The sequence below is a fragment of the Scyliorhinus torazame genome, chromosome 21 (assembly GCF_047496885.1).
Source record: "Scyliorhinus torazame isolate Kashiwa2021f chromosome 21, sScyTor2.1, whole genome shotgun sequence".
Taxonomy (NCBI): Eukaryota; Metazoa; Chordata; class Chondrichthyes; order Carcharhiniformes; family Scyliorhinidae; genus Scyliorhinus; species Scyliorhinus torazame.
The window spans coordinates 35,321,624-35,346,455 of record NC_092727.1 but is presented as its reverse complement, the minus strand read 5'-3'; the positions used below and the strand labels follow the sequence as shown (position 1 = coordinate 35,346,455).

Below are 24,832 nucleotides of genomic sequence, written 5' to 3'. Positions count from 1 at the left end.
TAATAATCATGGAACCAGTCGATTGTTATGAAACTCAATTGATTCATGAATGACCTTGAGGGGAGGAAATCTGCTGTCCTTTCATGGTCTGGTCTACACATTGAAACATAGAAAATAGGAGCAGGAAGAGGCCATTCAACCTTCAAGTCTATTCCGCCAGTCAGCCTGATCATGGCTTATCATCTAACTCAACGCCATACTCCCGTGCACTTCCCATACCCTTGATTACTTTAGAGCCTGGAAATCTATTTCCTTCTGAAATATATTCAATGGTTTGGCTTCCACATCCTTCAGTGTTGGAGAATGCTGCAGGTTCACCACCGTCTTTGTGAAGAAATGTCTCGTCCTCTCAGCTGTAAAGGGCCTATCCCGTATTCTTAGACTGTGATCACTTGTTTGAGGCCCCTTAGCCAGAGGATCAACATTCCTGCATTCAGACAGTCCAGCCCTGTCAAAAATGTTTCAATGATTCTGGATCCACAGCAATGTGGTTCTCAGGATGGTGTTGGGCTTGGAGGGGCACTTGGAGGCAGCAGTGTTCGCATGCACTTACTGCCCTTGCTCTTCTAGGTGGTGGAGGTCGCAGATTTGGAAGGTGCTGTCAAAGAAGCCTTGGCAAGTTGCTGCAATGCATCTTGTAGATGGCACACACTGCTGCCACTGTGCGCCATTGTTGGAAGGTGTGAATGCCTATGTTAGTGGATGGAGTGCTGATCAGTCGGGCTGTTTTATCCTGGATGGTTTTGAGATTCTTGAATGTTATTGGGGCTGCACTCATCCAGGCAAGTGGAGAGTATTCCATCTGCTTTGTAGGTGGTGGGCAGGCTTTGGGGAGTCAGGACATGAGTCACTCACTACATAATTCCCCTCTCTATTCCTCCTCTGGAAAGTCCATGGATGCCACAAAAAGAACAATTGTCATTCTGCAGTTGCATTTATCACTTTGTGCGCCTTGTTTACAGTAAGTGTGACTTATATTTTCATATCCCCATTCAACTATCCAGAAGCATAGTAATTTACACTTAGCTTCTGTCTTTAATTTAGAGAAAAAGAAATTCCAAGAGGGCTTAAAAGAGAAGGGGGAGAGGGAACAAATAAAATAGACAAATGAGCAACAGCCCAGATAATGGTGGAAATGTGACCAAAAGCTTGGCTGAAACAGTTCTTTCAGAATGTTGGTTGAAAATATTAGCTTGAGGTGTTTTTTAAAAGTGGCAAGAAAATTGGAAATGGGCAGAGGCTTAATGAGGGATTTGGGCTGCGATAGGCTGGTGGTCATGGATGAATTTGAAGATAAAGATTTGAGTTCAAAATTTCACAGTTTGTTGATCAGTGGCCTGTTATATACAGCAACGATAGGAATGTTGGATGAGATGAATTTCCCTTCCTTGACTTCTTTATCTCCTTTGCTGACGGCATTTATGATAAGCTCAGTGACTCCGACAACTACCTTGATTATACTTCCTCCTTACCCTGCCTTTGTGAAGGGGTTTTAATCCATTCTTCCATGTCTGTCACATCTGTTTTGACAATGCCACATTCTACACCAGTGTGTCCAATATGTCTTCCTTTTTCCTCATCCAAGAATTGCTCCCCACTGTGGTTGGCCCCCCCACCAACTCCATGACCTTGTCCGTCTTATTTTCTAAACCTCTGCTCTTAACCCTTTCCCTCTCCTAATTGAGCTGCTTAGACTCGCACTGTCCTCCTTCTACCCTGCCGGACTCCAGGTTCAACAGATCATCCTCCACTATATTAGCTACCTACAAACTGATGTTATACCATCAACAAATACATCTTCCCCTCACTTTCAGCATTCCAAAGGGTCTCTGTCATCGTCCACCGTTCCACCACCCTAATATTCGCTCCCCTTCATCGGCCACCTTTTGGTGCAGATGAATCGCACCTGCCCTTTCACCTCCTCCCTTCCCACTCTTCAGGATCCCAGGTGAAAAAGCGGTTTACTTATTTTTCTTTAAATTAAATAATACTGTGTTTGCTGTTTACAATGTGGTCTCCTGTACACAGGGGGTACCAAACACAGATTGGAAGAAAGCATTGCTGAAAACATTAGTTCTGTTCAAAAATGTGACCCTGAGATTCTGACCAATTTAAAATGTAATCTCTCCGCCCCCCCCCCCCCCCCCGCCCCCCCCACACACACACACACACACTCCCATTCTGACCTTTCTGGCCTCAACCTCTAACACTGTTCCAATGAAGTTAAGTGGAAGCATTCTTTCAGTAAGACACTTTGGAAGCTATTGAACTCAACACTGAATTCAATGATTTCAAACCATAACAACTGGCCCCATTTTGTTCAGAGAGCAGGCGCTGGTTATGATTTTTCTGTTGCCAGTTCCACCTCCTCTAGACCCACCTTTTGGTTCTTTACTTCGGTGGTAAAAATAGAAAGGCTGGAAACTTTTTCAGAGTCGCTGAGTGGAATTACAGCACAGACTCAGTTTCCACGCATCAATGCAATTTTCATCACTTACCAGGTGAAGTTAAGGCAGCTTCAAGGATGTCCTGTGGCAAAAGTAATTAACTCTGTCGAAGCAAGAATTGATACTTTGTATGCATAAAGCTGCTTTGAATTTACGTGGAAATGAGAATTTCCATTAATGCCACTTGGGTGAGATTTGAGATTTTATTTCATTTACGGCAGATGGAAAATTGTCAATATATAGAGTGGGATTCTCCGACCCCCGCCAGGTGGGAGAATCACAGCGGCGCCACGCGAATCGCGCCACGCTGCCCCGGTGCAGGGACGCGATTCTCCCACCCCTGTGACAACGGCCGCGTGCGAATGGCGCCGGGCCGCACGGAGAATCGCTGCAAATGGCCGTCGCGGAGATTCTCCGGTGGGCCAGCGGTTCTCTGGGCCAAATGGTCCAAAGTCCCGCCGGCACAACCGGATGTCATGCCGGCGCCGTTCCAACGTGCTATAAACCAGGAGGTGGGTGACGGCTGCGGGAGGAGGTGCGCGACGGCGTTGGGGATGGAGACCCCGGGATGGGGAGCGGGATGGTGGTGTGGGGGAGGTCCCGGGGGGGGGGGCAGCCAGGGGGCCCACACATCCGTTGCCAGGGGTGGGGGGAGGCCTCGCACATCTGCTGCCGGCGGTGGGGGTGGGGGTGTGGGTAGGGGGAGGTGGGGGCGGGGAAGACTGCGGGGGGGCCATGGCCCACCATGACTGCGGACACGCGGTCGTCCACCCAGCCCATCCGCCGTCGCGGCCCATGGGGCCCGGCCGTCTTGACGTGTGCCAGAACACCCCACCCCACCAGACCGGCGGCACCGATCGGCGGGTGGCTCCAGGGCGGCACACACGGCAGCCCTCCGTGAGGGCAGTGCCAGCGGACGGTGGCCCTGGCAGGGGGGGACAGCCGACAGGTGCCAGGACACTGAAGGGGTGGGGTGGGGCACGTGCTGGCAACCGGGCCTGCCGTGCTGCCCATGACACCTGGATGTGGGGGTGTATACCAATGATGAAAACCTGTCTGCTCCCACCCCCCACAGATCATACAATGTTCTGCCATCTTCCAGCATTGTTGGTCGCCGTGGCGGGGGCTGCTGCCCTGCATGAGGCACAGTGGGAGATGGAGCACGGGCATGACAGGGATTGGCGGAGCCTGCTGTAGAGCAGCAGCTGCAGTGGGGCACATGCAAGCCACCCAAGCCGCAGGGCCACACGCCCAAGTGGCGCAGGAGGGTCACGAAGCCGTGCAGGAGCCACGGCACGGGGATGCCGAGAGGGAGGAGGAGGAGGAGGATGTGGTGAATGTAAATACAGTTAATTCACCAGTTATGTTCTATGTTATTAACCCTGTGGGTTTTATCTCTGGGCCATTGTATGGCTTCACCCACAGGGGGAGATGTTGGAGGATGTTGGAACATGTACGGGGTACATGTTTTGAAGGAGTATAAGTGTAGTTGGCCTGTGGGATTGTCCTCAGTATGTACCAGTCGCAGGCAGGCAAAGTTGATAGCTAATTAAAACCACTGTTTTACACCGACATGAGTCCTTGAGTGAATTGATGGTCGCATCAGAGGAGGCGGGTGCGCCACGGCCACGGAGGCGTCCGTTGCGACACCGTGTGTACTGGCCCCGCATGTCCTTCGAATTCCTCACGGACAGGGCGTGCAGGAGGAGATTGCGGATGAGCCGCGAGACCGTCGCCCACATCTGCCACCTGATGGCACACCTGGCACCACGCGGGACCGGGGGTGGACATGTCATCCCGATGGCCGTCAAGGTGACGGTCGCCCTCAACTTCTTCGCAACGGGGTCGTTCCAGTCACCCAGTTGGGACCTGTCTGGCATCTCCCAGCCATGGGTGCACAGGTACATCCGGGCCATCACTGAAGCCCTGTATGACATCGCGGACCGGTACATACAGTTTCCTGCAGACCGCGCCCACCAGGATGCCCGCGAGGGCAGTGTTCGCCGCTGTTGCCCAGATGCCCTGGTGCAGGGGGCGATCGATGGAGTGCACATCGCCATGCAGTCCACCTCGGAGGAAAGGACCATGTGCCTAAACAGGAAGGGTACACATTCAATGAACGTGCAGGTTGTCTGCGACCACAGGATGACAATCCTGCACGTCTGTGCCAGGTACCCTGGTGGGGTGCATGACTCCTTTATACTGGCCCAATCGTTCATAGATTTCATAAAATTTACAGTGCAGAAGGAGGCCATTCAGCCCATCGAGTCTGCACCGGCTCTTGGAAAGAGCAACCTACCCAAGGTCCACACCTCCACCCTATCCCCATAACCCAGCAACCCCACCCAACACTATGGGCAATTTTGGACACAAAGAGCAATTTAGCATGGCCAATCCACCTAACCTGCACATCTTTGGATTGTGGGAGGAAACCGGAGCACCCGGAGGAAACCCACGCACACACAGGGAGAACGTGCTGACTCCGCACAGACAGTGAACCAAGCCGGAATCGAACCTGGGACCCTGGAGCTGTGAAGCAATTGTGCTAACCACAATGCTACCGTGCTGCCCTGCCTGTTCATCCCTGCCATGTTCAAGGGACCCCCACCCCCCACCCCCAGCTGCAGGGCTGGTTGCTGGGCGATAGGGGTTACCCGCTGCGATCTTGGCTGATGATGCGTCTACGGAGGCCACATACCGACACGGAGCAACGCTACAACGATGCCCATGCAGCGACCAGGGGTGTGGTCAAGAGGTGCTTTGGGCTGCTCAAGGTGCGCTTCAGATGCCTGGACCGCTCTGGAGGGGCCCTCCAGTACCCGTCGGAGAGGGTCGGCCACATTGTCGTGGTCTGCTGCCTCCTGCACAACATAGCCAGCAGAGGGGCGATGTGCTGGAGGAGGAGGAGGACGGTCAGGATGAGGGGGATGGCGAGGGGGCATCCTATACACGGGACATGGGGGATGGATGGGAACACGAGGCTGCCCGGCGCCGACGGCTGGGCCAGGAGGCACTGGAGGCGCTGGTAGCTGCCCATTTTGGCGACCACGGTGGGCGGCAATAGTGATGGGTATGGGCACAGGCAGCGGGTTCGGCACCTCCCCAATGGACGACCACCCTCACCTCCCCCACCCCTACCCCTACCACCACCACAACACCCTCACCTCCCACACCCCCAACCCCCCCACCACCACAACACCCGCATGCACAACACCCTTCCATGACACATCCGCCTGCGGCACAACGGGATGGGGGCAAACGGTTGATGGTGTACGTGGGTTTGCTATAAGGCATGGAGGATGATGACAGCCTGCTTTGCGATGGGCTCCGATCCATACATCGTTCGACAATGTCTGACTCATGGCCACACCACGACCCTTCACCTGGGTGGACTCTGCATGCAGCCCTGACACTGCATCTCATGGCCCTGTCATATGGCCGGGCTGGCGTCGGGGAACAATGTGGGGTGGGGGGTGCGCCGGGGGGTGGGGGTGGGGGGGGTGGGGGGGGTGGGGGCAGTGGGGGGGGGGGGGTGGGGGGGGGGAGCGGAGGGGGGGGGCACAGGTCTCACGCACCGGAGCCCAACCTTTATCGCAGCACCCCTCAAACACACTGTCACACAGTCCCCGCCCCACCCCCGCACGCATCGGACAGAATACAGAGGCAGTTCGCATAGGTGTGGAATGTGTTTAATAACAGACATTCTGTACATGTGCCCTAGCCCATCTAACTAATCTGTGCCCTGCACTCGTGTCAACTCACTCATCCGTGTCTACTTTTCTGGCCTTACGGGCCCTATGACTACGTCTAGGTGTTCCCCCAGACGGTACACCAGAACTGGAGGTGGACTCCTGTGATTCCTGGCCTGTGACTGGGGTCCCCATCGACGGCTGCTTCCTGGGGCGGCCCGGCCTGGATGGGCCAGGCCGCACCTCAGGCAATTGGGATGGTGTGGCGCCAGCCTGTTCTGCCCGCTGCCCACCAGGTGCACCAGGAGCGATAGGGGGGGTGCGGAAGTGGCGTGGGGTTACGGACCCCCCTGCAGGGGTACCCGGGATGGGCCCCAGCACCTCCTCCTCCCCCTCCGGGGTACCCAGTGGCCCCCGGGGCTCTCCATGGGATGGGGGTGCATACGGATCCAGCACCTGGGGCACCGGCATCACTTGGCGCTGCCAGTCCTGGAGGCCCGCGCTGGTATCGACCAGGGTCTGGACGTTCACGGCCATGGAGCTCAGGGAGTGTGCCATCCGTGTCTGGCTCTGTACAATGCCGTCCATCGTCCAGCCAATGGCACTGATGCTGTCAGCGATGGCCTGCAGAGACTGGGCCACGGCCTGCAGAGACTGGGACAGGTTGTTGAGCGCCTCTGCGATGTTCAGCTGGCTCTGGCCCATGGCTTCCTGTGCGACGGCAGCCCTGTCCCGGGCCATGGAGGCCGCGTGCCCGGATAGCCTCAGGCCTTGCAGGCTCAGACCCATGCCCAACACCGTCGCCACCCATGCGGTGTTGGCCTGTGTGGCACTCATGACCGGCACCATTTCCTGCTCCTGGATGCGGATGCATCCTGCACTTGCGTCTGCAGGTGCTGGAAACCGGCCGTCACCTTCTCACGCCCCTGGGCCCCTGACTGCATCAGATCTATGGGTGGGTGAGAGAACTCCAGGGACCCGGTACCCGTCCGGGCTCAGGTGTTTGCCGGGGCTGTGCTTCCCTCCCACCGTCCGGCCCTCCGGCTGCTCCTACCTCCACCTGCTGTACCGGAGCGGCTGTGTGGTGCGCATCAGTTAGTGTCCTAGAAGCCTCACCACTAACATGGCCAACCGAAGTGAGTGCCTCTGCGATGACGGGGGGTGGAGGAGATATCTGTGACGCAACGTCAGTGTCTTCATCGGACCTGTGATTGGGGTCCCATGGGGTTCCATGTCCTGTCTGTCCGTCCCCTCCGTGTTGGTGTAGTGTTGTATCCTTTCATGTCCGTCTGTCCCCTGTGTGCTAGTGTCCTGTGTGGTCATGTCGTGTCCGCCTGTCCCCTGTGTGCTGGTGTCTTGTGTGGTCATGTTGTTTCCGTCTGTCCCCTGTGTGCTAGTGTCCTGTGTCGTCATGTCGCATCTGTCTGTCCCCTCTGTGCTAGTGTCCTGTGTCGTCGTGTCGTGTCTGTCTGTCCCCTGTGTGCTAGTGTCCTGTGTCGGCATGTCATGTCCGCCTGTCCCCTGTGTGCTGGTGTCCTGTGTGGTCATGTCGTGTCCATCTGTCCCCTGTGTGCTGGTGTCCTGTGTGGTCATGTCGTGTCCGCCTGTCCCCTGTGTGCTGATGTCTTGTGTGGTCATGTTGTTTCCGTCTGTCCCCTGTGTGCTAGTGTCCTGAGTCGGCATGTCGTGTCCGCCTGTCCCCTGTGTGCTTGTGTCCTGTGTGGTCATGTCGTGTCCGCCTGTCCCCTGTGTGCTAGTGTCCTGTGTCGTTGTTTAATGCCTGTCTGTCCCCTGTGTGCTGGTGTCCTGTGTGGTCATGTCGTGTCCGTCTGTCCCCTGTGTGCTGGTGTCCTGTGTGGTCATGTCGTGTCTGTCTGTCCCCTGTGTGCTGGTGTCCTGTGTCGTTGTGTCATGCCTGTCTGTCCCTGTGTGCTGGTGCCGTGTGTCGTCATGTCGTCACTGGACTGGGCCGGGGGGCTGTTGTTGGAGCTGCCCTCCCCATCGCTGCTAGAGTCCCTGTGGGCTGGCCGTCCAGGCGCTGGATGTGGGCGGTGTCCGCCGGGTGCTCCAGGTCGGTCACCGCGTGGCCCTGCAACACACAATACACCATCATGGTTAGGCAGGTGCAGGAAGGTGTGGTTTGCGGTACGGGGTGTGGAGAACGGGTTGAGGGCTGAGGGGAAAGGGCCGAGGGGAGAGTGCTGAGGGGGGAAGGCTGAGGGGGGAGGGCTGAGGGGAGTGGGCTGAGGGGAAAGGGCTAAGGGGAAAGGGCTGAGGGGGAGTGCTGAGTGGAAAGGGGCCAGGCAGGGGAGGGATCTCACTTGGTGGCTTGCCCCCGACCTCGGCATGGGCAATCTCCCCGTCCTCGGGTGCACCAGCTATGTCCAGTGCCCTCTGCTCGTGCACGGTGAGCTGGCGCTGGTCAGGTTCAGGGCTCGCTTCCGTTGGTTATGGGCACTCTTTTCCTGGGGGGGCGGCGGAATAACAGCATTGTTAGGCGGTCCACTGCATGCAGTTGGGTCTATGTTGGCATGGGTGCACAGGGCACACAGCCAATGCGGCTTGTATGGGTGACTGCAGCCATGTGCCTCACGGCTGTGGTTGTACCATCCCCCTGGGGAGGAGGTGGGTGTCACACATGTGGGGCGTAGTTGGTGCCATTGGCACACTGCTGGGTACTCACCCTGGCTGCCCTCAGTAGGTCGTGGAGCTTTTTGCGCCACTGCTCGCCAGTCCTGGGTGTCACCGCGGTGGTACTCATGGCCGCGCCCACCTCCCTCAACAGATGCCGGGCCACGTTGGCTGGCACCCTCCAGCCGGGTCTGGAGTACAGACGCCCCCTCCTCTCCTCAAGGAAGTCCAGCAGTGTCTGTAGTTTGTGGTGTGTGAACCTGGGCGCTGCGCGGTGTGGCGCCATGATCCCCCGTCGGCGGCCTGTGCGCTCGCGTCACCTGTTGTGCGCCGCGGCGCTGCGTCGTTTACATGGCACCGAATCTCTGAGGCCACACCCCCGTGCTTCCCGCCATGCCCTTACTAGCCCCCTTGGCGGCCGGACAATGCCGTCTCGGAATGGGCACTGCCAGCAAGGTAAAACGCGCCCATTTTCCCGCCGGCGCCTGCACTCTGTCGCTGGAGTGGAGAATCGTGGCCAGAATTTTTTTAAAATACCTTAGAATCATAGAAGCCCATTGAGTCTGCACCGACCCCCTGAAAGAGTACCCTGCCTAGGCCCACGCTCCCACCCTATCCCCGTAACTCCACCTAACGTTTTTATACGCTAAAGGGCAATTTAGCATGGTTAATCTACCCAACATGCACATCTTTGGCCTTTAGGAGGAAACCGGAGCACCCGGAGAAAACCCATGCAGATACGTGGAGAACACGCAACCTCCGTACAGTCAACCAAGGCTGGAATTGAACCCGTGTCCCTGGCACAGCAAAGCAGCAGTGCTAACCACTGTGCCGCCGTGCTGCCCACCTTGCACCGTTTCATTTTGTTTTGACTCTTCTAAAGCTGTGACGTTATCTTTGTCATTGGTTGAGATCTGGGCCATGATAGTGTTAACCAAGTGTGGAATCGTACGGCCCTGTTGTGGCAGGGATGGGCACGGGAAATCCACTGAGCTGTTCAAAACTCCATTCACCTCAGCAGTACTGGAAAATCCTGCCAACCGTGGAGGAGCTGGGTAGGTCCTGTCCCAGGAATTTTGAATATTGAAAACCTTAACCATTCAGCTTTCAGTTGAGATGTTTTGGGCTTTCTCGTCATGACTGCAGATTTGGTGCCAGTACCATGTTGTTAGAGGAGCTGACTGAAGTTCACTCAGAAGGGAGTTCTGCTCAATCTTTGCAAGGAGTGGTGTGGATTTGAAATGTCTTTGAGCCCAAAATGACACTAACTTGCAATTTAAATGTAATTTCACTTATCGTTCACATTCCATGTTATAAACAAATATGTGTGACTGTTCAGTGACCTTTGTTATTTCTGATTCAGGATAAATACTTACGTACAGGATCATCATTTAAAATGTTTTGACTGACTCATTCACCCTCCCCTTTCTCACTATCCCACAGAAAAGTAAAAAGAAAAAAAGAAAAATCTATTTGCTAATGTGTTATGGAGCTTTCAAACAGTTATAGTCTCCTTCAGAATCTCCGTTTAAGACCACCATGCTGTCGGTGAGGCTGAGTTCATGCATTATATGTTATTTATATGTTACATGTGTTATTTGCAAGGAAAGCTTCTAGCTTGCATGGTAAATGAGGTAAAGTATTAGCATGTGACCCTTCCGTACTGGATAGTGAGGCTTGCATACATCAGAAATAAGAGTGGGAGGAGACCCGTTTATCCTTCAAGCCTGCTCTACCTGTCATTACTATCATGGCTAATCATCTACCTCAACTTCACCTTCATGCATTATCCCCATTTCCCATAATTTCCTTTGTATTCAAAAATCTTGCAATTTCTATCCTGTATATACTCACTGATTGAATATCCACAGCATTCTATGGTGGAGAACATCAAAGATCTGCAACCCTTTGAGTGAAATTTCTCCATTTCTCAATCCTAAATGGCTGACCCTTTACTTTGAGCCTATGACCTTAGTTCTAGATTTCACAGCCAAGAGAAACATCCTCTAACATCTACTTTATCGAGGCCCTTAAGAATTTTATCTGTTTCAGTGAGATCACCTCTTATTCTTTGACTACTCAGTCATTCCTCTTAGAGCTCTTCACTCATCCCAGAAATCAGCCTGGTGAACATTTAATTTGCATCATCCAAGGCAAGTATATCCTTCCTCAGGTAAGAAGACCAAAACTGTGTCCAATTCTCTAGATGTAGTGTCACCAAGGCTCTATGCCAGGAGCTGTACATAGTCTCAGAGTAAGTGGAAGGCTATTTAGGACTCAGCCTTCTTCTCTCAATAGTCCCAACCTCTCCAATCTATCCTCATAACAGAAGTTTCACATCCCTCATTCCTGTAAACCCCTTCTCACTTTCTCCAGTGCATTCACATCCTCCCTCGAGTGTGGTGCCCAGAACTATGCACAAAATTCCAGCTGAGGTCTAACTAGTATTTTGTATAAGTTCAGCATAAACTCCTTACTCTTCTATTTTATGCCCCAATTAATAAGACCCAGGATACAATATGTTTTATTCACTGTCCTGTCCGTCTCTTCTGCCATTTTCAATGATCTGTGCACATATTCAGCCAGGTCCCTCTGCTCCTACATCCCATTAATAATTTGCCCCATATTTTATATTGCCTCTGTGACAAATGTAGAAATTGTTGGATATTATATTTCATATTTGTGGCAGTAATGTTGTTAAAAACCCTGGTTTAAACCCTGAGTAGTCAAAGAATAAGAGGTGATCTCACTGAAACAGATAAAATTCTTAAGGGCCTCGATAAAGTAGATGTTAGAGGATGTTTCTCTTGGCTGTGAAAACCCTGGCATACAGGCAGTATGTCTGCTAAAGTTGTAATTAGGAGTCGTAAAAGATGAGGTAACCACTAAGGGAACATTCTTGCGATTGCAGGAGATTCCCTGTAGTGTAGATAATTTATGAGGGAGGGTGTTTAGTCCTAGCTAAGCAGGTCATGGACCTTAGTGAGATACAGATGATGTGATTAATGGGAGGAGCCAGGTCCGTCTGTAGTTTTGCAGTCTGCCACAGGATTTTAAGTTGAACAGCAATTTTTTGCCAAATGCTGCTAAGTTGAACAGAAGTGTACTGGGTATGCTCTTGAAAGTATCTCTCGCCAAAGGTCTACACAGATGAGCAAGTAACCTGTTTTGTTAACTTTATTTAAATATGGCACTTGAACTGTATTCGGGTGCACAATTGGAATTAGTGTAGATAGCAAGTTAACATTTTCCTTGTGTTTAAGAACTGTTTAACAGATCATTGTAAAGCTATTTCTTTGATGTTAATGTGGTTAATTCTGTGTTTAAATTAAAGGTTGTTTTAACATAAAAGATATCTATTGGTCAGAGATATCACTCCTTTCCTCACAGTTTTACACATTGAAATTTTGTTCTTTTGCATTGAACTTCACCTGCCACCCAACTGCCCCCTCCACCATCTTGCCAATGTTATTTTGAAGTTCTACATGGTCCTCTTCACAATTTACAATACTTCCAAGCTTTGTATCATCTAAAAACTTTGAAATTGGTACAACAACTGCACCAAAGGAACTGTTCACATTAGCAGAGGATGAACACGCTCGCTCTCTTTTTTCTTGAGGAGAAAAATTGAGGGGTGACCAAATAAATGTCTTCAGGAATCTGAATGGCTTTGATCGAGTAGAGAGAAGGTTTCCACTTTTGGGAGGAGCAAAATTGGAGGCCAGCAATATGACATGTAGTGAGCAAGAATTAATTCAACAAAATAATATAGGTGCATCAAAGACGTTATATGCATATGAGGGAGATTGGAACAGGGGGCTATGCCGATAGAATTAGATGGGGAAAGACAGAAAGAGGTTTGAATGGAGCATAAACTCTGGCATGAACTGGATGTGCCAGATGGGCTCATCTTGTGCTGTAAATGATTATACAACTCTATTGAAACTCTTAAGGCTCCCAAGGATTTTTATTAGTTATGACAGACTCAAGTTGCGATACACTGGACGTGCTGATAATATGGAACCAAATTCTGCAACTATGTCATCTGGACACATAATTGGGGCAAGGTTCTTACAAGCATAAATAACCTGAATTATGCACAACATCCAGAAAAGTGCTGACGCCGTTGGTACTCTATCAGTTTTTAAAATCTGTGGTTTGTTTTTTTTCTGTTAGGGTCATTGTTTTTTTCCTTGGCTGTAATAAAGGTTATCAGATCATTAAATGTTACCACGCCGTGAACTATTTCCTTCTTTCCACATTCTCCACTCCCGTTATCTAAAACATGAAGAGAAAAAATAAATGTTGTTTAGGTCTACAATGGTGTGAGTGTTGATGGCAACATTCTGAAATCTATACCTTAGAAACATAGGAATATATGAACAGAAATAGGCCAATTAACCCCATAGGTGTTTCACAAAGGAGATCATGGCTTATTTGTGACCTAATTCCATATATCTGCCTTTGCCTCATACCTTCAACACATTTGGTTCACAAAATCTATTAATCTCTGTTTGAAAATTAACAATTGCTCTAATATCAATTGCCGTTTGTGGGTTAGACTTCCAAACTTCTACCATCTCTATAGTGCAAAAATGTTTTCTCGTTTCACTACTGAAATGTCCGGCTCACATTTTTAGACAATTGTTTCTAGTCCTGGGCTCTGCAACCAATGGAAATAGTCTCTCTCGATTTACCCTGTCTGGTCCCAATCATATCTTGATCTGGGTTTAGTCCAGCCATTGTGGCACCCGCCAAAGTGTCCTGAAAGTCATCAAGGGTCTGGCATTGGTCCGTAGTGGTCTGCTCAATCCAGTTATATGCGGCATGTGGATGAATGGGCTTGCTGCTGGATCACGTGTTGGGGGTGGGGCAATTCCGAAAGTGGGAAACCCAAAGCACCTGTTGGCCATGCACAAGCTGTCACCATATTGTAAGGACAGCCAATCCTGGGTTAGAGTTGGAAAGTGTCTTGCAGGTTTTTTAAGAAAGCTCAACACTTTAAACCTCCAGTATCTGAATTTTTTTGAAGTACAAAAGGACATTCCAGAGCCCAAGGAGAAGATTCTCCCTGTGTCACACAAGATCATTCGGTGGGTTCAACTGAGGTCTGAGATGCCACGGTCCAGACTCTCCAGTGCTCGAGGATGAAGAAGAACAGGGGGTGGATGAATCCCATGCTGCCAGTATCTCTCCATTTCCTTGCCAGCAACCTCCTAAGTGTCCTCCCCTTAGGAAGTCAGAGCTCTGATGTCACTTTAAGGGATGGCTCCTCTGCCCCTCTGTTGTGTGTGGCTCCTTTCAATTTTGGACCCAGAACTTCCAGGTTCTGAATTTCCTGCTTGAGGCATGGCCACCAGAGTGTCAATTCAGCAACTTTTTACTCAGGAGAAACAACTGCAAGATCAATCCACTTTCCTGAGACTCGGCCTCCTGGAAGTCCAGAGGACTCTCAAAATGAGTCAAGGAAGCCATATATAATTAGCAGCTTTCACTGGGCATGACAGACATGTGGGAGTTTCAGAACATCGGGGCGGCAAAATTAAACTGTGTTGAACTCTATTTAAGTTATATACAAGTGGAGAATTAAGCATATTGACAAACCTCCCATCACTAATGGGTGAGGTTTCTTTTTTGTCACCTTCCCTTCATGACTCAATCACTGAGAGTTTTCCCCCTGCTGGAGTCTGGAAATGCCATTAACATTTAAAATAGGTGGCACGGTGGCACAGTGGTTAGCACTGCTGCATCACAGCGCTGTTTGATTCCAACCCCAGGTGATGTCTGTGTGGAGTTTGCACATTCTGCCGGTGTCTGCATGGGTTTCATCCGGGTGCTCTGGTTTCCTCCCGCAGTCCAAATATTTGGAGGTTAGGTGGATTGGCGATGCTAAATTTCCCTGAGGTGGGATTACAGGATAGGGTGGGGGATTGGGTCTAGGTAGGGTGCTCTTTCCGGGTTGGTGCAGACTTGATGGACCAAATGACCTCCTTTTGCACTGTAGGTATTCTATGATTTCCCTGTCCATTGTTTAAAAAAAAATCCCTCAAAAAATTCAATCAGTTTCATAAGGATAATCTGCCCTTTATAAATTCTCTTTGATCAGCTGAAAATGTTTAGGGTGTTGAATCACTCTGTGCTTAATTATGGACCCTGACAATCATACAACAGATGTTAAACTAATTAATCCCCAATTCTCTAGTTTTCCTTATTACCCTTCTTAAATAATTTAGCAACATTCACAATTTCCCAAAATAAGGGAACCCTTCTAAATTCAAGAGAATTTCAGAAGATTATAGTTAGGGCATATGTAATCTTCTCATTAATATGCCTTATGCATTCAATTGAAAAGCATCTGGTCCAGGGGATTTGTCACATTTTAATGCTGTTATTTTCTCCATTGGTATTATTTTGCTCATGTAAATCATAGTGAGCTCCTATTCCTGATTCAGTATTAGTTTTTTTGGGATGTCGAACATCTTCCTCAACGCTAAATATGAATGCAAAGTAATTATTCAGCACGTCCACAATTGACATAACATCATTCACAATATCACCATTATCTCATGACCAGCCATTTTTTCCTAAGGTTTGTGTTGTATTGATTTCCCATGCAAATGTCTTTCCACACTCCCTATTTGTCGCTCATACTATCTGTTTGGTCATGCATTACTGTTCTTTGAATTTTTCTCACTCAGGATCTGTGTCATTTTTGCATTTGTGTATCTTTAGTTGTTCATTGTTGCCTTTGTCGGTGAGTGGCTCTTGGGATACAAATTGATTCGGTATCAGAGCAAATTATTTTTTGAACACCAAGTCCCACTGATTTTCTCTCATTTTTACCACTAAAGGGTTTGCCCAATTCTCATTATATGGACATCAGCATTACTCAAGCCAAAAGCATATATGATGATCAGTATTGGATAAAAATTCATGCATTGCTAAAATTTTAAGAAAATCGGGGGCGTCATTCTCCGACCCCCCGCCGGGTCGGAGAATGGCCGTTGGCCGCCGTGAATCCCGCCCCCGCCGAAGTCTCCGGTACCGGAGATTGGGCGGGGGCGGGAATCGGGCCGCGCCGGTTGGCGGGACCCCCCGCTCAATTCTCCGGCCCAGATGGGCCGAAGTCCCGCCCAGAAATTGCCTGTCCCGCCGGCGTAAATCAAAGCTGGTATTTACCGGCGGGACCAGGCGGCGTGGGCGGGCTCCGGGGTCCTGGGGGGGGGGGCGCGGGGCGATCTGACCCCGGGGGGTGCCCCCACGGTGGCCTGGCCCACGATCGGGGCCCGCCGATCCGCGAGCGGACCTGTGCTGTGGGGGCACTCTTTCCCTTCCGCCTCCGCCACGGCCTCCACCATGGCGGAGGCGGAAGTGACTCTCCCCACTGCGCATGCGGGGGAAACTTTCAGCGGCCACTGACGCTCCCGCGCATGCGCCGGGAAACTGTCAGCGGCCGCTGACGCTCCCGCGCATGCGCCGCATTTCCGCGCCAGCTGGCGGGGCAACAAACGCCATTTCCGCCAGCTGGCGGGGCAACAAACGCCATTTCCGCCAGCTGGCGGGGCGGAAATCCCTCCGGCGCCGGCCTAGCCCCTCAATGTTGGGGCTCGGCCCCCAAAGATGCGGAGCATTCCGCACCTTTGGGCCGGCGCGATGCCCGTCTGATTGGCGCCGTTTTTGGCGCCAGTCGGCGCACATCCCGCTGTTGGGGAAGAATTTCACCCCAGGTTCATGGCACATTACTAAATCTAATGTAGTATTTCCTTTTGTTGGCTCTGAGGCATATTGCCGCAGAAAATTACTCTGAATAGTCAAGAAATTCACAAGGTTTCTGACATGTGCTGGTCTGCTTATCCCAATCAACATAGAAGTTAAAATTCCCCATTAGTGAAAACCACACTATCTAGATTGTACAATCTCTGCATTTATACAATCTACCACTACACAACTGCTACAAAAGACTTATGAACAATCACTTAATGGTCTTCAATCCTTTTCTTTTTCTTATTTTTCAGTCTCCACTGCCTGCTTATTTCTCTCTACTTACTCTCTTATCATTGAAGTGGTTCCCTTCTGTGTCTGTATTGCTACTTTCCCTCCAATTTTCTTCTTTTGTAATGAGGCTGAGAAACTTTTGGAAACTCACTCAAGTTCCCATTTTCCATGATCTGATTGCCAGCAGATTATTTGTCAATACAGAATATAATACCCGCCCGCCCAAACGCAGACACAATTTCACGCTTAGGTGGACTGGGCCTTGGCAGGATACCCATTTGGTCACCTATTAAGGCTGTGAAGTGTTCATTAAATGGGTCCGTATAAGGTCGGGCCTTATCCGCCTAGCTTCAGTTTTTAGGCTGGCAGGAGCAGGTCAGGTGGGAAAGTGAAATTTACACTTCTCCTCAAATTGATTGGGAAGGTGGGAGGGGCGAAGGTGTTGCATCACTCTGAAGGCCCCTCAGAGTTGGGGCTCCTTCCACTCCCCCCCCCCCCACCCCACCCCCCCCCCCCCCCCCACCCCCACGCAGACACGGGGAGAACGTGCAGACTCCGCACAGACAGTGACCCAGCGGAGAATTGAACCTGGGACCCTGGCGCTGTGAAGCCGCAGTGCTATCCACTTGAGCTACCGTGCTGTTCTATTCCCCTGTCCTACCCTGCAATGCCATGGTCGCCCCCATCCTGCATGCCGCCCCCCCCCCTCCATCCCCTCAATATCCACTTGCCATTCCTTACCCCCTGACTCCAGGACCCCCAGGATTGACCTTTTCTAAGGTCCCAGGGTATAGTCCCAGCTATAGCGCTTCAGTATCACTTCAGTACACCCACTGCCAATTAATGCGTTAAATGGCAGTGGGAGTTCAAGAGTCCTCACTAGGTACTGACTCTCGGGATGACGAACGTTGATCACTGTCCATGCTTAAAATTCCACCCCAGAAGTTGGCATTCTCGTTGATTGGTTTTACTTCCCTTCTCCAGGTATATTGAGGCCTGCTCCAATGAGCTGCCTTTACTGAGGCAACTAACACAGCACAGATTAAGAACTAAATAGAACTTTGTGATGTGTATTGCTGTGTACAACACCATGAGGTGCATTTTCCCATTTAACCACTATATAGGTGAGGAGAAATTTCTTCATCCAGAGAGTGATGAATCTGTGGCATTTACGACCACAGAAAGTAGGTGAGGCCCAAACTTTGTGTGATTTCAGGAAGGAATTAGATATAGCTTGTGGGTCAGTAAATTTGCAGACGATACGAAGATTGGTGGAGTTGTGGGTAGTGAGGAGCGCTGTTGTCGGCTGCAAAGAGACATAGATAGGATGCAGAACTGGGCTGAGAAGTGGCAGATGGAGTTTAACCCTGAAAAGTGTGGGATTGTCCATTTTGGAAGGACAAATATGAATGAGGAATACAGGATTAACGGTAGAGTTCTTGACAATGTGGAGGAGCAGAGAGATCTTGTGGTCCATGTTCATACATCTTTGAAAGTTGCCACTCAAGTGGATAGAGCTGTGAAGAAGGCCTATGGTGTGCTAGCATTCATTAACAGAGGGATTGAATTTAAGAGCCGTGAGGTGATGATGCAGCTGTACAAAACTTTGGTAAGGCCACATTTGGAGTACTGTGTACAGTTCTGGTCGCCTCATTTTAGGAAGGATGTGGAAGCTTTGGAAAAGGTGCAAAGGAGATTTACCAGGATGTTGCCTGGAATGGAGAGTAGGTCTTACGAGGAAAGGTTGAGGGTGCTAGGCCTTTTCTCATTAGAACGGAGAAGGATGAGTGGCTACTTGATAGAGGTTTATAAGATGATTAGGGGAATAGATAGAGTAGACAGGCAGAGACTTTTTCCCCGGGTGGAACAAACCATTACAAGGGGACATAAATTTAAGGTGAATGGTGGAAGAGATAGGGGGGATGTCAGAGGTAGGTTCTTTATCCAGAGAGTTGTGGGGGCATGGAATGCACTGCCTGTGGAAATAGTTGAGTCGGAAACATTAGGTACCTTCAAGCAGCTATTGGATAGGTACATGGATTATGGTAAAATGACATAGTGTAGATTTATTTGTTCTTAAGGGCAGCACGGTAGCATTGTGGATAGCACAATTGCTTCACAGCTCCAGGGTCCCAGGTTCGATTCCGGCTTGGGTCACTCTCTGTGCGGAGTCTGCACATCCTCCCCGTGTCTACGTGGGTTTCCTCCGGGTGCTCCGGTTTCCTCCCACAGTCCAAAGATGTGCAGGTTAGGTGGATTGGCCATGATACATTGCCCTTAGTGTCCAAAATTGCCCTTAGTGTTGGATGGAGGTGTTGACTTTGGGTAGGGTGCACTTTCCAAGAGCCGGTGCAGACTCAATGGGCCGAATGGCCTCCTTCTGCACTGTAAATTCAATGATAATCTTTGATTAATCTAGGACAAAGGTTCGGCACAACATCGGGGACGAAGGGCCTGTTCTGTGCTGTATTTTTCTATGTTCTATGTTCTATAGCTCTTGGGGCTAAAGAGATCAAGCGGGAAGGTGGGATCAGGATATTGAATTTGATGATCAGCCATGATCGTAATGAATGGTGGAGCAGGCTCGAAGGGCCAAATGGCAGATGGGTTTTTACAACAATTGGTCACTATTACGGAGATTAGCTTTCAATTTCAGGGGTTGGATTTTCTGGTCGCCGACGCCGGAATCGTGTTCGACGAACGGCCGGAGAATTCAAATTACCGACAAAATCAGGGGCGGTGCCGCTTTCACAAAACTCCGCCCCTCCAAATTCTGCGAGTACGTTGCACCACATATTGACATTGCCTGAAGCCCATCCCCCGATTGTTAAGTAATGGGTTAAGAGACATTGCAATTAGTTGTCTCATTTATGTTAAGTATCCATTAATTGACACTGATATGTTAAGGTGCTTCTGTCACAGGTGGCCTCTGTCAGGTGGTGTATAGTGAGGGTTTTGTGCAAAGGCTGTTGGAAGGAACAGAACTTTAGACTCTTCATATCACAGCAACTAAAACATCTAACAATTGGTAGCAGAGTAATTGGTTGCTGTGTAAATGTGAAGGGTTGAAAGATACAACTTTCCAGATGAAACCAAGGAGGGAGTGAGAAAAGAAAAAAGAAGGGTTATATGGCTGAACCGAGGATAAGATGGCTGGATATAACTATCCTCCCTTATTTTCTGAAAGGGAATCGTACGACCAAGGGAGAAGTGCAGTAGTTATGTGGACTAAGGTAACTGCTTTGGGAAAGAGAAAACAAGGTATGACATTGGCTCTTTCTCTACCATATGGCAGTAAAATCCGAAACAAAGTGCTTTCTGAGATGGAATTGGAAGAGTTAGACTCAGAATGTCGGGAGACTTTATTACATTGTATGGATAAGATTTATAAGAAAGATGACTTGTTAAGTGCGTATGAAGCATGGTCGGATTTTAATAAGTTCTGGAAAATGGAGGATATCTTCATGGAAGACTATATAATGGAATTTGGCAGACGATATAAAAGACTGCAGAAACACAATCTGGAATTTCCACAGTCTGTGTTGGCCTTTAAATTACTTGACTGTGCTAGAGTGAGCAACATGGATAGGCTCCTGGTTTTGACAGGAGTTCAGTTTACTGATAAGGATACCTTATTCGAACAGATAACAAAAGCTTTACAAAAGTTTCTGGGGAAACATTCGATTCCGATGGCTCTGATGACCCAAATAGGTCAGCCTGCTATGAGGCAGAATATGGAAGATACACTACTAACAGGATGGCGAAATCGTATGGCTACAAACAGGGCTCAAGACTATAGAAGGAGACCAAGACAAGGAAATTATGAAGACAGAAACCCAGTTAGAACCTACAATAGGAAGATAAACCCCAGAAATGCACGGGGCATGATCAATCGATGTTTTCGATGTGACTCTCAATACCATTATGCTTTCAACTGTCTAACTCGTTATGATAGAGTGTTTGAAGCGACACATGACACGGAAGAGTCAGAAGAGGAAAAAGATAGTGACCAGAAAGAAGGCATTGTCCGATTGACAAGCAGTTTTATGCCGGTAATGAGGGTGTTGGTTGCAGAACCCTTCAACTGTGCTGTATTGGACAGTGGCTGCACATCTACTGTGTGTGGAATTAACTGGTTAAAATGTTACCTGGACTCGTTGAATGCTGAAAATCGTAATAAGGTTAAGGAATTTGAAAGTTCCACAAGTTTCAGGTTTGGGGATGATAATACTCTGAAGTCGCTGAAAAGAGTGGTGATCCCTTGCAATATTGCCGGAGTGAATCATTTCATTAGCACGGATGTTGTATCAAGTGAGATACCTTTGCTTCTGAGCAGACCGTTGATGAAGAAAACACACATGAAACTGGATATGGAACAGGATAAGGCAACAGTTTTTGGAGAGACGGTGGACTTATAATTTACACAGTCGGGACACTATTGTATTCCATTACTGACAAATAATATTTCAAGTAGAGTGGTTAAGGATGTGTTAATGGCAGTTGAAAATGATACTTTAGCTGATAAAAAGCTTGTGGTATTAAAACTGCATAGGCAATTTGCACATCCGTCTCCTCGGAGGCTGAACAATTTATTAAAGGATGCAGGGGTAAGGGATGAAGACTATACTAAACTGATAGAACAGGTTAGAGACCACTGTGAAGTTTGTAGGAAGTACAGAAGGACACCAGCACGACAGATAGTATCCTACCTTGGGCCAGGGATTTTAACGACATTGTGGCCATGGACCTTAAGATCTGGGTATTAAAACTGCATAGGCAATTTGCACATCCGTCTCCTCGGAGGCTGAACAATTTATTAAAGGATGCAGGGGTAAGGGATGAAGACTATACTAAACTGATAGAACAGGTTAGAGACCGCTGTGAAGTTTGTAGGCAGTACAGAAGGACACCAGCACGACAGATAGTACCCTACCTTTGGCCAGGGATTTTAACAACATTGTGGCCATGGACCTTAAGATCTGGGATAAAGCAAATAATATATTTATTTTGCATTTTGTAGATTTAGCAACCAGATTTAGTCAATCAACGATTGTACGAAGTAAAGAAAAGAGAGTAATTCTGGATCAAATCGTGGAAAAATGGATAGGGACAGGAATGGGTCCACCGGCAAAATTCATTACGGACAATTGGGGAGAATTTGCTAATGATGAGTTTAGGGATATGTGTGAAAACATGAATATCAGAGTTATGAATATGGCTGCAGAAAGCCCATTTCTTAATGGTGTCTGTGAAAGAAATCATGCTATCATCGATGACATGCTTCGGAAAATTTTAGCAGATCAACCAAATTGCAGGCTAAATTCAGCTTTAGCATGGGCAGTACATGCAAAGAATTCATTGCAGATGGTTGGGGGTTATAGTCCTTATCAATTAATGTTTGGTAGAAATCCTGAAATTCCATCCATTTTGGATGACCAGCATCCAGCTTGGGAGGGGACTACAATTAGCTCTGGTTTTGCTGAACATTTAAATGCATTACATCGCAGTAGAAACATTTTTATGGAAGCAGAAGTTTCTGAAAGAATTTGCAGAGCTTTAAGACATAACGTACGGCCATCAGATGCCGTTTTTCAGCAAGGAGGCATGGTATACTATAAGAGAGACAATTCTCATGAATGGAAAGGCCCAGGGAAGATCATAGGCATAGATGGCAAAACAATTATTTTGCAACATGGTAATCAAACTGTTAGGGTACATTCATCAAGGATAATGGGTACAGATTACAAATTTTCAAACTTAAAGCAGACAGACATGACAAGCAACCAGAGTCACCTGGTACGCATGTGTTACAGAACTATGAGGACCAATTAATTGATATAGACAAGGTTTCTGTGAAGGAATACAACACTTCTGGTGAATTAAAACAGGCCATTTTTCCGAAAGGGCAACTGCCAAAAGTTGGTACAAAAGTGACATACTTGCCTGAAGGGTCTAGTCAATGGAAGGATGCAACTGTTATTAGTAGAGCAGGGAAGGCCACTGGAAAGTATAAACATTGGTTGAATGTACAGCATTCAGGGGAAGGAGTCAAGACAATGGATTGGGAAAACAAAGTTCAAAAATGGAGGGCACAGAAACGCAGTGCCAGTTCAGATAGTACATTGGATAGTGAACAGGTCCGCAGGAAAAAGTTGAGAACTATTGAAAGGACATCCCACGGCAGAAGGGAAAGATCAAGCAGTAGCAGTACAGAACGAGATACCAGGCGGGAGAGGGGACGTAGTTTATCAAGATCTCGGAACATGAGTAAGACTACGAATACTAATAGGAGTAGAAGCCCACATGCACGTGAGATTTTGGTGGCTTCAAATAAATTAGATGAAAAAGTTATCAAAGAAGCTAAACAGCAAGAATTGCACAGTTGGAGTGAATTTGGGGTATACACGGAAGAACCGGATAGGGGACAAAGAGCTCTATCCCACAGATGGTTCTTCCGGATGGAACTTATAAGTCAAAGGCCAGGCTTGTGGCAAGGGGATTTGAAGAAAACTTAGAAGATCAGGATTTAAGGGTCGATTCACCTACAGCAGGAAAGGTTATTTTAAAGATCTTCTTGGCTCTATTAGCCACAAAGGCATGGGAATGCAAATCTATAGATATAAAAGCTGCCTTTTTGCAGGGGCATCAGCTCCAGAGAGACATTTTTCTCCGTCCTCCTAAAGAAGCAGCTAACATAGAAGGGGTACTCTGGAAGTTGAACAAATGTGTATATGGATTAAATGATGCATCTAGAGTCTGGTATTTTCCGGTAAGGTCAGTTTTGTTAAAGTTAGGCTGTTGCCAGTTGAAAGCAGATCCTGCAATGTTTTACTGGCTCTATAAAGGAACTCTTTCTGGCATTTTTATGATGCATGTCGATGATTTTTTGTGGGGTGGGACTAGTGATTTTGAAGTTATTGTAATCTCTGGTTTGAGGAAAGAATTTAGGGTTGGAAGTCAGGCTTCCGGTGCATTTAAATATATTGGACTGGAAATTGGACAGACTAAGTTAGGGGCAACTTTACATCAGCAATCTGATTTGGAAAGCATCAGCCCAATAGCAATTAGTCGTGGCCGAGTTTCACAAAAAGACGCAATGGTTTCAAAGATAGAAAAAGTGCAACTGCGAAGTTTAATTGGGCAACTGAACTGGTTAGGTAGACAGACTAGACCGGACGTGAGTTTTGATGTCTTAGAGTTGAGAACAAAAATGGATGATCCCAAAGTGGAAGACATAATAAGAGCAAATAAAGCGTTGGCCAAACTAAAAATGCAGGAGTGTGTTTTGAAGTTCCCGGTTTTAGGTGACCTTAGGCACTTGAAACTCATAGTTTAATGTGATGCGTCCTACGCAAATTTATGTGATGGGGTTTCAAGCGCAGGAGGTTTTATAATTTTCCTTTTGGTGAACAATGGTAAATGTTGCCCGCTTGTGTGGGAAACAAAGAAAATAAGGAGAGTGGTAAAAAGCACTTTGGCTGCTGAGACGTTAAGCCTTGTAGAGGCGGTGGATATGGCCTTTTATATAAGTATGATATTGACAGAAATTTTGGGATCAGGGGATTTGGGTAATATACCTATTGACTGTCACATTGACAATCAATCCCTGTGGGAAATTGTGCACTCTACAAAAAGTGTCAATGAAAAGAGGTTACGGATAGACATCGCACGTTTGAAGCAGATGTTGGACCGAGGGGAAATAACAATAATTAAATGGGTCGACAGGAGCTATCAACTGTCAGACTGTTTTACGAAAAGAGGGGCGAGGTCACAGAAACTTTTGGATATTGTTAATGAAGGGCGCTTGTTTCTGTGACTGTTTTTTTTTCTTTCTCATCCAAAACAAAAAAAAGGGGGGAAACCATGTGTGTGTTTTTGAGTTTCTTGAAATTTTGTTTTCACCTAATTATTATTTTTTCTCCAAGGAAGGGGAGACTGTTAAGTAATGAGTTAAGAGACATTGCAATTAGTTGTCTCATTTATGTTAAGTATCCATTAATTGATACTGATATGGAAAGGGGCATCAGGTGGCCTCTGTCAGGTGATGTGTAGTGAGAGTTTTGTGCAAAG

The 24,832-nt window shown here is 48.4% G+C and overlaps 1 protein-coding gene across 5 annotated transcripts in view; it reads right to left on the bottom strand.

The window, feature by feature from the left end:
* Positions 1 to 12,710: 12,710 nt before the first annotated feature.
* Positions 12,711 to 24,832, bottom strand: part of LOC140398251 (cystathionine beta-synthase-like protein) — a 96,727-nt gene continuing 84,605 nt past the window's right edge. For all 5 annotated transcript variants that reach the window (XM_072486691.1, XM_072486689.1, XM_072486690.1 and 2 more), the window contains one exon: positions 12,711 to 13,045. In XM_072486691.1, the coding sequence (XP_072342792.1) occupies positions 12,912 to 13,045 (134 nt within the window). In that variant the 3' untranslated portion in view covers positions 12,711 to 12,911. The remainder of the gene's footprint in view (positions 13,046 to 24,832) is intronic.